Source organism: Neodiprion pinetum, chromosome 1 (assembly GCF_021155775.2).
Source record: "Neodiprion pinetum isolate iyNeoPine1 chromosome 1, iyNeoPine1.2, whole genome shotgun sequence".
NCBI classification, from domain to species: Eukaryota; Metazoa; Arthropoda; class Insecta; order Hymenoptera; family Diprionidae; genus Neodiprion; species Neodiprion pinetum.
This window is the reverse complement of record NC_060232.1, coordinates 754,170-769,964: the sequence shown is the minus strand read 5'-3', so window position 1 is coordinate 769,964 and position 15,795 is coordinate 754,170. Positions and strand designations below refer to the sequence as shown.

The 15,795-nt window shown below is 44.1% G+C and overlaps 1 protein-coding gene across 1 annotated transcript in view; it reads right to left on the bottom strand.

Annotated features, from left to right (window-relative positions):
• The window catches only part of timeout (circadian regulator timeout), an 88,060-nt gene that overhangs the window by 5,739 nt on the left and 66,526 nt on the right, over nt 1-15,795 (bottom strand). The window contains exons 15-21 of the mRNA XM_046620603.2: nt 2,612-2,680; nt 2,387-2,474; nt 2,083-2,281; nt 1,770-2,007; nt 1,256-1,356; nt 220-319; nt 12-146 (exon numbers count right to left, since the gene is read on the bottom strand). Of these exons, the coding sequence (XP_046476559.1) occupies nt 12-146; nt 220-319; nt 1,256-1,356; nt 1,770-2,007; nt 2,083-2,281; nt 2,387-2,474; nt 2,612-2,680 (930 nt within the window). The remainder of the gene's footprint in view (nt 1-11; nt 147-219; nt 320-1,255; nt 1,357-1,769; nt 2,008-2,082; nt 2,282-2,386; nt 2,475-2,611; nt 2,681-15,795) is intronic.

Genomic DNA, 15,795 nt, shown 5'->3' with positions numbered 1-15,795 from the left:
CTTAGACTCACCGGAGACGTTTTTCAGGATGCGTTTCTTCCGTAGCTCCTTGCGATCCTTGGCCAGTCCCAACTCGAGTAGCTTATCTTTGATCTTTGACTTTGGTCGTTTCACCCTCAGCTCTGTGTATATCATATCGATCGGATCTACGGAGAGGAGAAGAGGAGCTCGTTAATGCAATTCGCATTCGCAGACCCGCGATGTGACTGAAAAACCTACCGTTGTCGTCCTTCACCACCTCCCAGATCTCCGCAAGCTGAGCTTTCTCCTCCTCGCCCCATTCCTTTGGCAATCTCTTCTGCACTTCGTTTCGCACCGCCTGAAATATCATAGATTTTTATACTCTGGTTCGAAGTGCTTCTACAAGTTTGCTTGGAGAAGTCTTTGAATATTTACAACTACGAGAAAACTGCCCCCTTAATGAAGACATCACGTGGCGAATATACCTATTCGAGGAATTTATTTCAAACGAAATTATTGCACCCTTCGAGCGAAACCCGCAGTTAGAGAAATCGATATCAATATTACAAACACGCTGGGGGCAGAAACTTGAGCCGGTAACAATAAATCATCTATATAGTATATAATATTACCGGAAGTAGGCTAACGCGTCTTTAAAAGCCCAACGCATCGTAGATATAGATATATAATATACCTATATAATTTCAATCGGAATTCTCAACCCCTAAAACTTTTTCATCGTGTAGACAGTTGATCGCCCCTCCGATGTTTTCTCCGTCGTTTTCGCGACGACATTCGACTTGGATTAGGTAAATTGTAAGAAAAAAGTGAAAGAGAACGTATAAATCCAGGGATCCCCGAACTGTCATTGTTATGTTAATTCGATTCAATTTATTTTTGACAGCGGGTGACAATTCGGAGAGAAACTGCAGCTTTGCCTGCTCCACTTATCAATTCGCGAGGAGGCGGCAAGGCCGCAATTAGCAGACGCTTGGCTGGCTCTAATGAGAGCAGGGAGCAGTAGTAACCGTGCACGTCGTTGAGGTCGGGAAGAAAAAGAACTACGGACCGAATGTTATCGCCCGGAGATGCAGATGGGATGTAAATTTCCAAAGATACTCAACAGCGCACTTTCCTAGCTCGACAGTCGAGCTTTTCGGTGAGGATAGTTGCGAGCTTAAAGACGAAAGCTTAGCCCGCTAATCGAGGTTCCCTTGTTTTCAAGCATCTCGTCGAGATCTGTGTAGTGCCTGGTCCAAGAGTTTCGAGTATAAAGACGTCGCCGTCGACTCACCTTTGAATTTACTATCAGACTCATCTCCTTCAACTTCTTGATGACTCCTCGTCTCGTGCGGTTGTCGTTGATTATGTTCTTCAACAGCCAATCGACCAGGTCTAAAGAGGAAAATCGTCGTTACAAATTTTCAAGTGTAAGAGAGAGAAAATGGAAGTGGCGGGATGACAATAGGGCAGAGAGAAATGAGAGAGAACTTTTTAGCACTATCCATTAACTTTATTTTACTCTCTGGTATCGTCGTTAATCTTGTGCCCGTCAACCCTTATATACATATAGAGCGAGAGGAGGAGAATAAAAACTTCGCAAATAATAAATTCTGACGAATTATTAATGAATTTTTTCTCGGGAACACCATGAGGGAGAGGGAAAAAGAGAGAGAGAGAGAGAGAGATTCGGGGCTTGGTTTTGTGGACTATTTGACGTTGAATTATTATTATTTCTTTTCCTTTATTCTATCTTCCTTTCTCCCTGCCGTTAGGCATTATTTTTAGATTGCGGGGCGTTGGTTTACCTTCGCTATATTTCTTTGTCTGATGTTCCATGAACAGGGTACGAAGCTCATCTTCCTCGGTATCCGTCCATACCCCACGCGAGACTTTCTTGTTTTCGACCTCGACCCCGTAGCCTTCGACCATTTCGGTCGCTTCCCGGGTCGTTTTCCAAAACAATAGCTCCATGTAGGCCTTGGGATTTTTTTCCGCCACTTCGGCGAACTTTCTTACAATGAAGGTAGCGAACTTTGCCAATTCCTGAAAATAGAATTTCGCCAGACTGCGGTTGATGGAACAAAGCCCGGGGATATGACGTCGCTGATCCTCACTCACCTTGTGTTCTGGATTCTTAGACGCCAAAATCTCCTGAAATGTTCGGAATATCGATGCCTGGAATAACATCGCCGGCGTTTTACACTGTACAGCAATGCGGTGAAGAAGTTTAACCGTGCAGTGATTAACATCAGCCGTATTTTCCTTAAACTGTTTCAGGAGTATGGAACAGGATTTTACGACCTTCACGTTCACGAACCTGTTTCGGTCAAGCGGATTATTCGACATGAAAATCCTATCGTATTCAACGAAGTTATTCCGGATGCGAAAGTAAATACTGTAAATAGAAATAAAAGCTACCCACCGGTAGAGGAAGTCGGTGAAATCGAAGTTTGTCTCCTCGACGTGGGGTTGTTCGGAATCTTCATCTTCCTCGTCGTCGGGACTGTCTTCTGTAATATCAGATCAAATATCAATGCGAATGGATGAGTCGCAGAACGAAGCGACGAACGTTGAGTGTAAAATGGAGAAACACACGCAGCTTAAAAGAGAATAACTACGGAAAGCGAATGAGCAGGTGGAACCTTACCGTTCTCCGAATTCTCACGGCTGTTTCCTTGCGCGGAACGTCCCCCAAGCATCACTTCCTCCTCAGCAACTGAAGCAGAACGTGAAAGCAAGGTTGTCGTTGTAATACGCCTCGACACAGTTCAAACAATCTCAAATTTTGCCTACTACTAACTTTAACCAACTCCTTCGATTAACGTCAACCAATTTCGCAGTAGCTTAAAGCAAACTTCAATACATACATCCGCACTTATAAACACAATGCCGCGTGTATGCGAACGCACTTATTGTTAGACTTGACTCGTTTACACGCGCGTACACGCTCCTAAGTACCTACGTTATATGTATAGGTATATGGGTACAGGTATATAAATATTAGCAGAGGTATCGCGTTGAAGCTAAACGCACGATGTATTTGTTATACGGTTGCCATTCTACCCACTTGCAAAATTCAGGCTCATTTTCTTCCCTTTATATATTCCGTTGCCGCAGCGAGCGCGCTTCGAGACAAGTTTTAAAATATCTGGTCCATTATTCGACAGTCGAAATTTGACAGTCCAAGTTTAGTTTGTAATTTATTTAGGCATCAGGGGTAGGTAAATTATGATTCTAATCAGATTCAACTGGATAAACTCGTCGGTAGCATCTGGATCTTTCGAACAAGTTACTCGATACACTTTTGGCTCTGACGTTACATGCCCTGAATAAAAATCCCTTTGTACTTTTTGCTCCTCTCTCTTTCGAGTAATCCTGCCTTTGCCTTTTCTACCCGTACTTTCGAATGCACAGAGAACGAATGCTGGATCCGCGAATTCGGTAACATTAACAATTCCATACTCAACGGGTGGATAGGCTCGTAAAAGATTCAGGAGTCACGATACCGAGACGAGGGTCTGCCAACCTTATACTACAAGGGTGAACGCAAACGAGCAGGTATAGCTTGCAAAAATATTTCATACGGCAATTGTCTGCTGCAGTATTTGTTGCCATAGATTTCTGGCACGAAGCTACGCTTCGCGTTCAAGTACCAGACGATTACTTTCGGAAGCCGGTGAAACTACGATTACGATTATGACTACGATTATTGTCGTAAGTTAATTCCGCATAAGCTGCGAATAATCTTGCAAGTTAGAACTTTTGTGGCACGGCTGTAGCCCGTCGGTATACGAGTATCGAAAGTAGAAAGAGCAGGGCTCAATCTGATTAGCTCGATAGCGAACCGAGCAGCAGAATTGGTCTGTGCGTAATGGATTGGGTCACATGAGCGAGAGAGCGACTTTTAGTCGGTTGTGGTTTGCTCGTTTGATTAGATTTATCAAAGTGATTTAATCTGGCCCGCTTTACCTTTTCTTACTTTCCTCTTTGTTTCTGTCTTCGTTTCGATAATACCGACAGGATATCGGGAGAAGTGTACATGGCATATACGAAAATATCTTGTTTTCAACGAGGTTGTAATTGGTAACGTTATCGTAAAAAAGGACTGGAAAGAATTCACTGTAGTACAATTTGCAATCCCTTTCAAGAAACTTAGATTTAAAGATTAATCGTTATAGTAACGTTACTATATTCCAAATGTTTGTTTCCAGATAATATATCTCGATACTTTATTAGCCGCGTTGCTCGTGCGCGGAATCTGATTAATAAAGTTCGTACTGGACGCATCCGTTCAAAAAACGAAACATGAAGGTAACTATTCAACGAACTTCAAAGTAGAGACTTCATTATATCGAGCTTAAATAAATATGCGGAATAGCATACGTTGCTCAAGCTCCGCCTCCGTTGCTCTGCGTTGCTAATAAGGTCAAAGAAGCTGCATCAACGTTTCAGCAAACACAAATAACAACAACGTGAGAAATGCGAAATGCAGAATGGAAAATGAAGTATAAAGTTGGCGACCGATGACGAGGAAGAGGCGGACCGGATTTGAGAGAGAGAGAGAGAACGGCTGTAAAAACGACGGCTGAAGCGAGGCTGGGGGAGAGATGGATAAGAAGAAAGAAAAGGTCAGGGCGCGGAACCCTCGGCGACGTGTCCTGGTTGTCAACGGTTGGAAGGGAGGAGGGCCGAGACCACGAAGAACCGGAAAGGTAGTCGGTCCAGCAGTTTAGACGGTCCAGTTTGAATAAGTAGTTACCAGCGTAATAGTAGTGCTGGCCAGAGATGTTGGCTGAATACAAAATTTGCGCACCACCCCCGCTCCCTGACGCCCATCTTTTTTTTAGCAGCGCTGACTTGGCCGTCTTCTCGGTCGTGAGGGTTATAAATCCCCTGACCCGTAACCAGCGGGACGCGTCGACCTTTCGGTTCGCGAAAAAACAAAGTCAACCCGCTCCATACACCCATAATGCGTGTATTTGTATATTGCTGATATGTACGTACCAGGGTGGTCATTAAAAGGGTCATTTTTGAATTTTGACCGGCTCACCCTCGAAATCGGCTCGATGTAGTTCCAAAATAATTCTGTAATTTTTTTACATCTTTATCTCAACACTAACTCGTGCCCCAAAGAGGATGGATTCCATTCAACCCTTCCAGGGGCACATCAAATGTACCGAACGGATGTGGATGAAATTTCGTATTGGGGGATTCTCAAGTCGCTGATAACGAATCTGAACTCGAAATTACAAAATTCAAAATAGTAGATTCAATGTGGCAATATTAAGTGCATTTTGGGGTTATATTTTCAAGGACCGCCCTAGTACGTACCCAAGTATCCAAGCTTAGAGATGTCAAAATTTTCGATCAAGCCTTTCGTTTCAAAGGTGCCTACTAACGAGTTGTACGAAGGACCAATTTGGAAGACTAAGGGGGAAGATAGGGAAGCAGGGCGTCTTTTACACACGGTTTCTTGTCCCTCGGGTAGTTAATTGCTTTCTAAGATAAATGGACCGGAGGATCAACGGGCCGATGTTACCTTAAAAGCTTTAGCTAGTATAGGCCGAAGATTAGTCTGACGCGTTGCGATTAAAAGGGATGTCGTCGCTGAGGGTTGCGGGCATCGCTCGGTGAGCTTTACCTCGCGAAGCTCGCATCGACCGTCGGAATAACGGAATTGAAATCATTTCGTATTCAACCGCAAGAAGTTGACAGTCCGTAATCAAGTGTTTTTCTCTGATCCTCAGCTGCAGGCAGGTGCGTACTTGAAGCGAAAATTTATACACCAGCGAGGAAATTTAACACACACTTAACCCATCCAAGTCGAATTACAACGAGACGACGAGGAAGAGCAAACTTTGCGTTTAGTCAGCCGCCAAATCGTTCCGAGTTTCACCGCGGAGAATGGAAGGAGGATAAACCATATCTAGAGGCTCTGTTTTGCTAACCCTGAGCTCTGGACGATTCAACGGCTGTCTAAACCCAAAGTTCGTTGAGCTTCTCCCGCAGGATGCGCGGGCTTTGGCTATGGTGCTTTCCGATTAGACGCTAAAACAGGCGTTAGAATCCAGCCGAAGAGAAAACTAAGACAGGGTTGACCACAAATTTTCGGGAAACAAATTCCACTACATTTCCAGGTTTTCCAGGACCTAAAACCTAGTTTTCCCTGACATTTTTTCAGTTCTATTAAGTTACTGAAAATTTGTTTTCTCCATGACCAAATTAAAAATCCCCAGACAATTCCAGGTTTACCCTGCAAGACTAGGTTGAAGTGTAACCTATAAATTCTCTATAAACGTTCGAGGACAGCTGTGAAACCTGATCAAATACCATCGAAATATTCGTCTGTACGACGTTTGAAATGCCTTTATATTTTCCCCCCTTCATCCGCAAAGCACTCTGCAGGTTGCTGCATGGTAACGAGAGGGAAGAAAGCTTCCGTTTGTCTCACATAAGATCGCGTGTTTTTCGCACACCCCTAGCAATTCCCGGAGTGGCTTTTTATCCGGGTGATTTTCTCCAAGGTGGAGGACATGCGTGTATCCGGTCCCCGTTTTTTCCCGAAGCTTTGCGAGAGGCGGAAGGGATGGACGTACTCTCTGTACGGAGTACGTATTTCAGCCAACGTGCAGGCGCTATCAGCCTTCCGGCCGAGGGTCGACGCCCCGATCCAGATACCTACACGTATCATTCGAAAATACTCGTACCTATAGGTATAAGCCCGGGTAGACCATGCACGAGCGATAATTATCCGCTCACAAATTACATCGCGGACCAACGCTGCCTTTCGCCTCTGCCGACGCACAGACCCATCCCCATCTCTCCTTCTCTCTCTATCTCTCGCTCTCTCTATGCAACGTTTATTACGCCGATAATATAACCGCATAATACCGACGCGGCAGCTCGCCGGAGGCTGTGGAGTGATAACGATGATACTTCATTTGGGGGACCTCGGGGCGGTCAAAAATCCCGTAGAAAAATTTCCCTGCTTTCGCGTCGGTGTACCTGCACTTGGTGTCTAGAGATATATTATATTTCGATGATGCGACGAAAAGCAAAAATTGTATGCTAATTAAACTACGGGTTATAAAAAATATTACTGTTATACATAAAGTATCGGGTATCTGACAAGGATTCATTTATTTTACTTCAATTCATTGCCAAAAAAATTTACAACACTGTGCTTATCATTTGTTTCGATTTTCGATTTTTAAGAGCGTGTATCTCAGTAGCAAATGAAGATTTTTCAGATTTTAAAAGACGTCATGAAAATTTCATTCTTCTAGTTTCAGGCAAAATAAATTTTTCGGAAATCGGTCAACGCGTTCGGATTTTATTCACGTTTCAAATTGGTCATTTTTTTTTCTTTTTTTCTTATTGCCCGCCCTGTATAATACCCATGACGCTATTGTACTAACAACAGTTCATATCTGATATTGCTACGACTAAGTAACAGAATAAGGCTGACATTTGTACAACGCTCGATAAACTTGTCAAGACTGTTGTAATAACAGTGGTAAAATAATTTACAACGTTGAAAATGACACTAAACTTTCTTGATCCTTCTTGAAGGATGACAAATTGAACGCGACCAATTCCGGCATTTTGGTGAATTTCAATTTGAAGAATTTCAACTTGACAACGCAGGACTAATTCCCCGTAATTTTTTTTTTTTTTTTTTTTAGCTGTCCAAATCCGGCTATTCCTACCTCAATAAAAAATGTTGTTACTCCGAAATTATTCAACGCACCGCAATTCTGGTGAAATTTTCGCCCTCTGGCCGTCCATTTGCGATCCTTTCCCAATAAAAAAACCATCATCGAGAGTTCATTAATCGACGAACGGTTGTATGAGCCCTTCGGGTGATGGACAATGAACATGGCTGGGATACATCCCGGTTGGTTAAAACCGAGTAATTTTCATGCCGATATATTAATGCATAAGCCCCCGTCAGAAGTGGAACCTATCCCGGCTTACCACGGCCTGATTTCACCATAACTATACACACAACAATGCGCGTTGTTAAATTACCGCGGTTTACGGAGTCGCTTCTGCCGTTGCATGTCACGTACCGAAAATGTGTGAATTTTCCCGAAACCCGTTTCTAAGCTTCCCTCGAGTACATGTTTCGAGAATCAGCATTTTTCCCTCAGTATTTACGCTCTTGATTATCACCGCCGAGATACCAACAACGCGGAGCATTTCACCGAGGCACGTTGTGTAATTTTGACTAAAATCAGGAAATGAGAGCGTGTGCAAAACAAAAATGAGAGGAAGATAAAAAGAGAAGGAAAAATACCGCAAGGGCGCAGGTTGCAGAAGTTGTAACGATCTACCGAGAGTTTGGCGTTTGGTACGGATAATTTGATTTCGGAGAGACGACGAGGGGTCGGAATGTTTCAAGAAAATGAGGAAGTTGGCGCTTATCTTTGCCTTTGCAATCTCGGCGGCATTCATAGATCGTGTCGAGTTAGCGCGGCTGGTCTGCTTTGATTTAAGCAAATCCCTACCCAGCAACAGAGATCAGCCTCAGAGGATACTAGATAGGGGCAAACACAGTTCGAGTTTCGAAAATTCGCGTCTCCCTGCGAGCGACCCTTTGCCGAGGTTCTCGGTTATGCTCCCTGTGCAGGCGCGTTTATGCGTTCAATGGGGCTTCAGTGGGGGGTCGGAATCCGGGGAGGGTGGAGAGGGTGGAGAGGGTCGAAAGTGGGTAGCAACCAGAGAGAGAGTAATTAGAAGCTAATGGCGAAGAACGCCGCCGAAATAGATCGGAGATAATTGTGCGTACATCCGGGGGAGTCGAGGGACTGCACTCTGCGAGTTTGCCGTGATGTTGTTTCATAACGAACGAAAATAAAGATAAAAATAAGAGATAATGTACCGAGACCGGGGTCGCATTGAAACGCTAATGCGACGGAAAATGTCCTGCACCATGATTGTATGCGGGAAGCAGGTTTCGAAATTTCGTCAAACTATGCGGATTTCCCGGTAGCGAGAAAGTTTCGAGGATTTTATAAAATTTTATTACAAGGGATTAGATACCGAATTCGGTCGAATGAAAATGTTACATGAAGAAAATACGGATTGCAGGTATGGAGCTTTAGGTTTGCGATAAAGGGGAATAGAGTTTTGTTATAACCGTAAAAATTGCACGAACAAGTGTATCTTTTGCCCGATTCGTAAGCCGATTGCAACTTTCAAAACCTTTCCTTTAGCCGAATTATATCTTTACAATACACGTTCCTTATTCTTCGACAATCGGTCAAACCGCACATGCTTGAAATGGAAAACACTCACATTTCAAGATGGCTGGGTCGAAATAAGCCGACTAAAATGGAAACGATTTCTTGTAAAAAGTAACCTGCCCGTAAAAATTCAATAAAGTTTTACAAGAACCTGAGTAAACCGGAGGCGTGGGAGAGATTGTAAACATGGTGAGAAGCTTCAAGCCCTTTGCAAAAACCGAAAAAAGGCAAAATGAAAAATCTGAATTTCATGCTGTAGCGCAAAGTTCGCGTACGATGAATGCTGGATATAACGAGTAAAGGGGCAGAGCGACCGGAACGCTGCGCATGGCGGAGGCAGAGGCGAAAAGGGCGGGGTAGCTCCAGAGCCCAGCGTTAAGCCGGACGGATCAATATCACATTACTATAAATAATTAATACGAAACGTTTCTCTGCGTATGCCTGCGTCGTTTCGAAATGGGAGGAGGTGTGGGCGATGTCGAGGGCCTTTACGCAAGGTGTTGGCGTTCGCGAGGATCAATCGATCCCCGCACGTCTGCCGCCACGCCGGAGGTTCGGGGCAGGGACGGAAGCTTGGACGGTTCAAAACCTATTTTTAGATTTGCTTTTTTCTTTCTTTGTGTTTTTCAAGATAATAAAAACACTTGCAGCAATTTGAGTTGAGGGCTTGATTGTTTATAGTTTTAAAAAAATTTTAGCTCGTGGCTAGATTCTTGAATTTGTTGATAAAATTTTTTTCAACAATTTTTTTGTGATCAGGTCGGCAAGAATGATTCTTAATTTTATTCCCTAGGCACAGCAAAATGCACTTGACGAATATCTTTACAAAAATTTCACGCGCTTTACATTCGCATACTTTATAAATCACATGGCATGATACGGGATGATATCGGACGACCGGAATAATTCAAGGAGTATAGATAGAGGGGATGATCCGCAAGTTTAGCATACCCCGCCTTATCCGGCGGTCGGTTGGTGCTTTGTATGGTCCAGACCACCGGCTAATTTACCCTCGGAACGAATATCGCTTTCGACGGCATGTGTTGATGCCGCCGAGCCGTTCGTATAGGTAAATAGAGGAGGGCGAGTAATAAATGGCCATAAAGGAGATAGGCTATTTTACGGATAATTAAGCAGAAACAATAGGCGCGGCAAGGGTGTAACCTAGTAAATAGGGCTTTACAGGGAGCTTTCGCTCGGCATTTCACCCGCGCGAGGACCGCGAAGGATCTCACATCACCCGCTTCTCGTCCATCACGCCAACTATATTATAAAGGTCATGAAAAGTTGGGCTTCGGGGCAATTTATTTTTTTCATCCTCCCGCCCACTTTCTTCCGGGTTATACGTCAATTCATGTACAAGGCACGCGAGGATGCGAAGCGCGAGTGTTTCAAATTCAGCAAACTGCTCGTGATTACCTCAATATCATCATCCCGTTATTTCGGCTGGTCACGTCAAATTTACACGACTCATGGCCACGCTCGGTTCTGATTTCACTTAGTTTACCGACAAGCTTTTCCAAGCTTTGAAAATTCGTCAAAAGTTAAATCGATCGATATTTCGAATTCAAAATTTTTCCAACCTTCGCCTATACACGGTCTGAAACTATATTTGACACTCGATCCGGAGCTGTGGACCCTTTTCTAACCCTTCTGAAAATTACCGTAGAATGGTTGCTGATTTTCTATAGAACGATCTGAATGAAATAAATTTGAAGCGAAAAAAAAAAAATAGAAATAAAAAATTAAGCACAATAGATACAATAAATGGGTACGTAAAGGTTGAAGCCACACGTGTAGCAATGAAAACTGGAACCAGAGAGAGACATGATACGCGCAGAAAGGTGGGCAGAAAATGGTGCGAGGGTGAATTTGAAGGTCGAAGCTATTCGTAAATCCAACCGTGATTCCAAGCCGCGTTATATTTTCTTCGGCGTTCCGTCACCCTCCAAAAACGGGTTGAATTGAGAGAAAGAGGGAGGAGGAGAAAAAAAAAACAGATTGAACCGAGAAACCGAGTAAATATCCCTAGTTGACCGCTGCAGAAACTTGGCATAGTTCTAGAGTCTGACTGTAGCCCGGCAAAAAGGCCAACACTCGTATTCATTCCACGTGCGTCTCTCATATACTTCGAAGAGAGATTTCACCGTCACGTGGTAATAATTTCATCCGCCTTGACGGAAAGATCAGGGCAAAATCCTCGGCCCCACGTACCTAACCCGGCCAGGAGTATTATTGGACACGAAATTCTGAAAATGACGGTGATGATAATAATAAGAGATATTTTGAGATGTCGTTTCTCCCGACGGCACGTCGAGAATTGGGATAAACAGGTTCGTGCGATGGTTTGCGGCGAGGGTGAATTCCGAGGGTGATTTTAATCACATAAATAACGCAATCAGGTACGAATACTATCCCTGTACCGGAGTATTAATTATCATGCCCACAGTGACGATAACCAATCTCGTAGCGTAGCTGTACACGAAACATTGAGACAAGTGTATGTCCCAGAATCGGGTAACCCTATTCCGGGCGTATAAGCCCTAATAACTACCGCACAAACCCAATGTACCGTATAATATAATACCTTAACTTAAGTAAATCCATGAATAATTTAGCTGCTGATCCCTCCTCGGTATAACTGGGCAGCCGCACACCAACCAGCCAAACAACCATCCAGCCATCCAGCCATCCAGCCACGGCACACCCGTTACCCACAGCATTTACGGTTTTAATTTAAGCCTCAGCCTACGGTATGAAATTCCTAATTACCGCGCGTGAATGGATTGAACTTTTGCCAACGCCGCGGGGTATTATACTCAGCATCATTGTGCCCGCGTCTATATCCCGCACGCGGTCCGGAATAGACCGCCCATTCGGCGTGCTAATCGATTCCAAGTGGAGGAAAATGGTCCGGTGTGTAAAAGTTTGTCGTACAAAGAGTGGAAAAACACGGGTACCTGCTTCTTCCAATGAACGCAAATTAAGCGAGAATCGGCAATTAAATGAAAGCAAGTTGAAATAAAAAACGTCGAGACGCTTTACCGTCGGTCTGCGGTGATTGCGGAAACTATGCGAATACGCTCGAAGTTTACGTTTGAGCTTATATTCCGCGAGAGCAATTTCATACGAGGCGACAACGATCTTACTACACATGCATACCCATCTACGCTCGGTTTTGGAAGGTTACCAAATAAACTAGGCGCTTGATAACAACGCCGTTTTTAGTCACATAAAATGGCTATTATTCTCCCGGCAGTTTGCTTCTCTCCAAGACTATACCGATAGATTCTCATCATATCAATCCCGCCCTTGTTCCGTGATATTTTCTCACCGCCAGAAAGCAGATCAACCTCGCATCAGAAATGCTCATCGTCAGCTTGCAAGCTCTGTATTGGACGAAAGGCTTGGCCTAGTCGAGAATGTAAATTCAGCAACCGGGATGTCTGCGGCTGATGAGGGAAGCGATTCGGCTCTCTCAGCATCGTTAGATTCGATGGATATGAAACGAAATGGAATAATGGACGCTATCGGAAACGTCGTTTGCAGGCGAATCATCAATGCGCTGAACTGTGCAATGGCTGTACGCAAAACCTATAGAAATTCATGGAATACGTGGATGATTATCACCAAGTATCGCAGAGACAATTGTTGTTCTTCACTATACGTTCAGTTCGCGAGATGAAAAATGTTCCGTCGAATCGAATTTCGAGAAACAATGATAGGCCGTAAATTGAAAAGAAGGAAGTGCTAAGTAGCGCAGACGCCGGCGATGGCAAGTGGCAGAGAATACTTTGCGCTGCATGTACGGGGGTGATTATAGGCACGATTCCAGAACCCCGAGGTTTACGATATACAGGAGAAATTTTATTACGGGCGACGGGAATCTTGCCAGCTTTTTGGAACCTTTCCAAATAAACGGTAGGTATATAGTTAATAACTCGGCTCTTAGTGACATAAAAAAGCTATTATCAGCCATTACAATTCGGGACAAACCCCGCGGATCGAATCCGAACGATCTATTAAATTCTCCGCGTTCTGGGAGTCTCTCTTTTTTTCTTTACTAGCGTTGCCACTTATTCAGGCGTTATTCTCTTTCCCTTTTCGGTTCACACCTATAAACCACGGAGAGCGACAGACCCTTTGAAAAATTTCTCACAACATGGACGGTGAATTTCGTGAGGAAAATGAAGTTAGGGAAAATATGCAGCAGGAAAGGACAAGCAGTAGCCGTGCGAGGATTTGCCCGTGGGTGACAAAGATTCTGGGTGTTTGGTAGAGGTTGATGTTTCCAACGAAATTCCGAATTCCTCTCGAAGAACGTTGACGTCCGGACCGTGGTTCCAGGGCTGTGATTAAAGTACAAAGTTGTTTGCCTCTTTTCACCGGAACGAAGTGCTTGTTTCATTATTTCACAGTTAATATTGTGCTTGTTATGCAATTCTTAGATTCTTGATGTCCAGCTTCACAAAAGATCAGATTCAACTGTGTATTGGAGAATTTTGGGAATGTTGGCAAGAAAGTTCGTCAGATGTTTTTGCGCTATGGTGGGTAGTTTCTTTTCTATATTTTTTTCTTTTTTTTTGTTCTCACTCCCGGGGTAACAACTCTCTCATTTAAACCGAGCTGACTGTAAAAAATACTTCACCACAGTTGTCGCCCAGTTTTTACTGACAAAAGTTCGTCGCCGAGCTGTCCGACAGAGTATAGTGGCAGCCTCGTTGTAGCCAAATAGAGGCGAAACTTTTATGCAACGTTTTTACCGAGAGGCGAGTCGCGAGCGTTCACGTTTCACTATTGTTTCAAATAAGCTACTTCATTGTTTCACCGAAATTCTTCGGATGGACTTCAGTGAGCTGGTACTTGGCTGTTGGGAGGGAAAAAAGTGCAAACAAAATGGCAGAATGTATAGTAGATACCTACTTGAGATAGAAGACTCAACGCTATAAAAAACTGCTGCATAACAAGACTGCGTTTTTAAAATGTTCACTCTAGAGAAAGGTGTGAAAATAGAAAGAATGATTAAAAAAAATAATAAATAAACAACGAGGTTCCACTCTCAATTTTACGTGAAAATGCTTCGTTTAGGAAACCAAATGTTTTTTTTTAAAGCTTTACAGGGGTCGCACTAACTCAGTAAAACTCCTTGATGAAATTAAAAAATGCCATGTTCAACCGTTTACTGAGTCGGCGTGGAATGCCCCATGTATGTATATAGGTGCTCACTCGTCAAGAAGTAGGATAAGTTTGAGCCTGTTATTGGAGAACAGGGAATAGAAGAAAAATAGAAAGAATGAGGCAAGATGAAAGAAAAAAAAAAAAAAAACGAAGGTAAAATATAAAAGAGCAAAGGAGAGAGAAGCGAGTGAAAGAATCACGGCAATTCCAATGGAAACTACCCTGGATTCAAACAAGCCTCTTTATTGCCGTAAAAGGGCTGACGGATAAGACTATTTCAACGTCGTCGTACATCAAGAAGGCGTTCGAGAGAAAAAGGAGACGGAGGATTAGGGGATGACGCAGGTTCACGGGAGGGCGTCCTCCTCTCCCTCCTTCCTCTTCCGCTCCTCCCCACCCCTCCCCTCCCCTCCTCTCGCCGAGTTATGATATTCTCTTTAGGCAGGAGCCTCGAATTCGCCTCACCTCGGCTTGCCTAGCGACGGACGGACCACCTCCGGCCTTAGTCCTAAATTGATTTACTTCCCTGTCCTGCATCCTTCTGCTCGGCTTGCGTCGTTCCCGACTCTCGCTTAATCTTTCCGTTGCACGTGCGCCCGGCCTTCCTCCGGGACGTCCGGGACGACAGCGTCATTCTTCTTTCCTCGTTATATTCGTCCTAGGACGAGAAACTTTGTCCCTTATGGGCCGGTCAAGATGGCGCGCGGCGCCCCGGAAGTCACGCTTGCAATCACTCGCGCCGTGATGATGGTGCCGTTCAAGTCGCGCCCTGTTACCCCTAATCATTTCAATTATGTCTCGCGCTCGAGCTTTCAAGCTTGCCAAACGAGGAGCAACGTCCGAGGGAGAAAAAGGTATAAAGGGGGAGAGAGATCGAGGAAATACGAGATAGCCGCAACCGCGGAATTACACGAGTGAGTGACGTTCGCCGTTTGTTTCAAGGCGAGACAAGCCTTGGGGGGTGCAGATTCTAATCCCCAAACATTTCACCAGGCTACGCGAACCATCTGCAGAGTTTAGTCATATTATACGAAAACAGGACGAGCCTCGGTTTTGATTAAATCCTCAGAGGGATGGAGAGAACTTTGCACAAATCATTGCTTTATCTGCTTATGGATACGTTTACTCAGTTCGAAGCTCTAATCTACGGAATCAATCTTCGCAACGGCGTGTACAAGCAGACGGGAAAATAGGTTGGAAAAAAGAAAAAAGAAAAAAACGAACGAACGAACGAGGGAAAAAAATGGAAACTAAAATGATGAGGCGAACGTAGCGATCGAACGCGGCTCTTAAAGCGTCTGAAGGATAAGACGTGAGCACTAAACCGTGCCAATAAATTTATATTGGCGGATTATGATAATAAAGTAACGGTGATATCGAGGACTCGATTTGTTTTAATTTAACC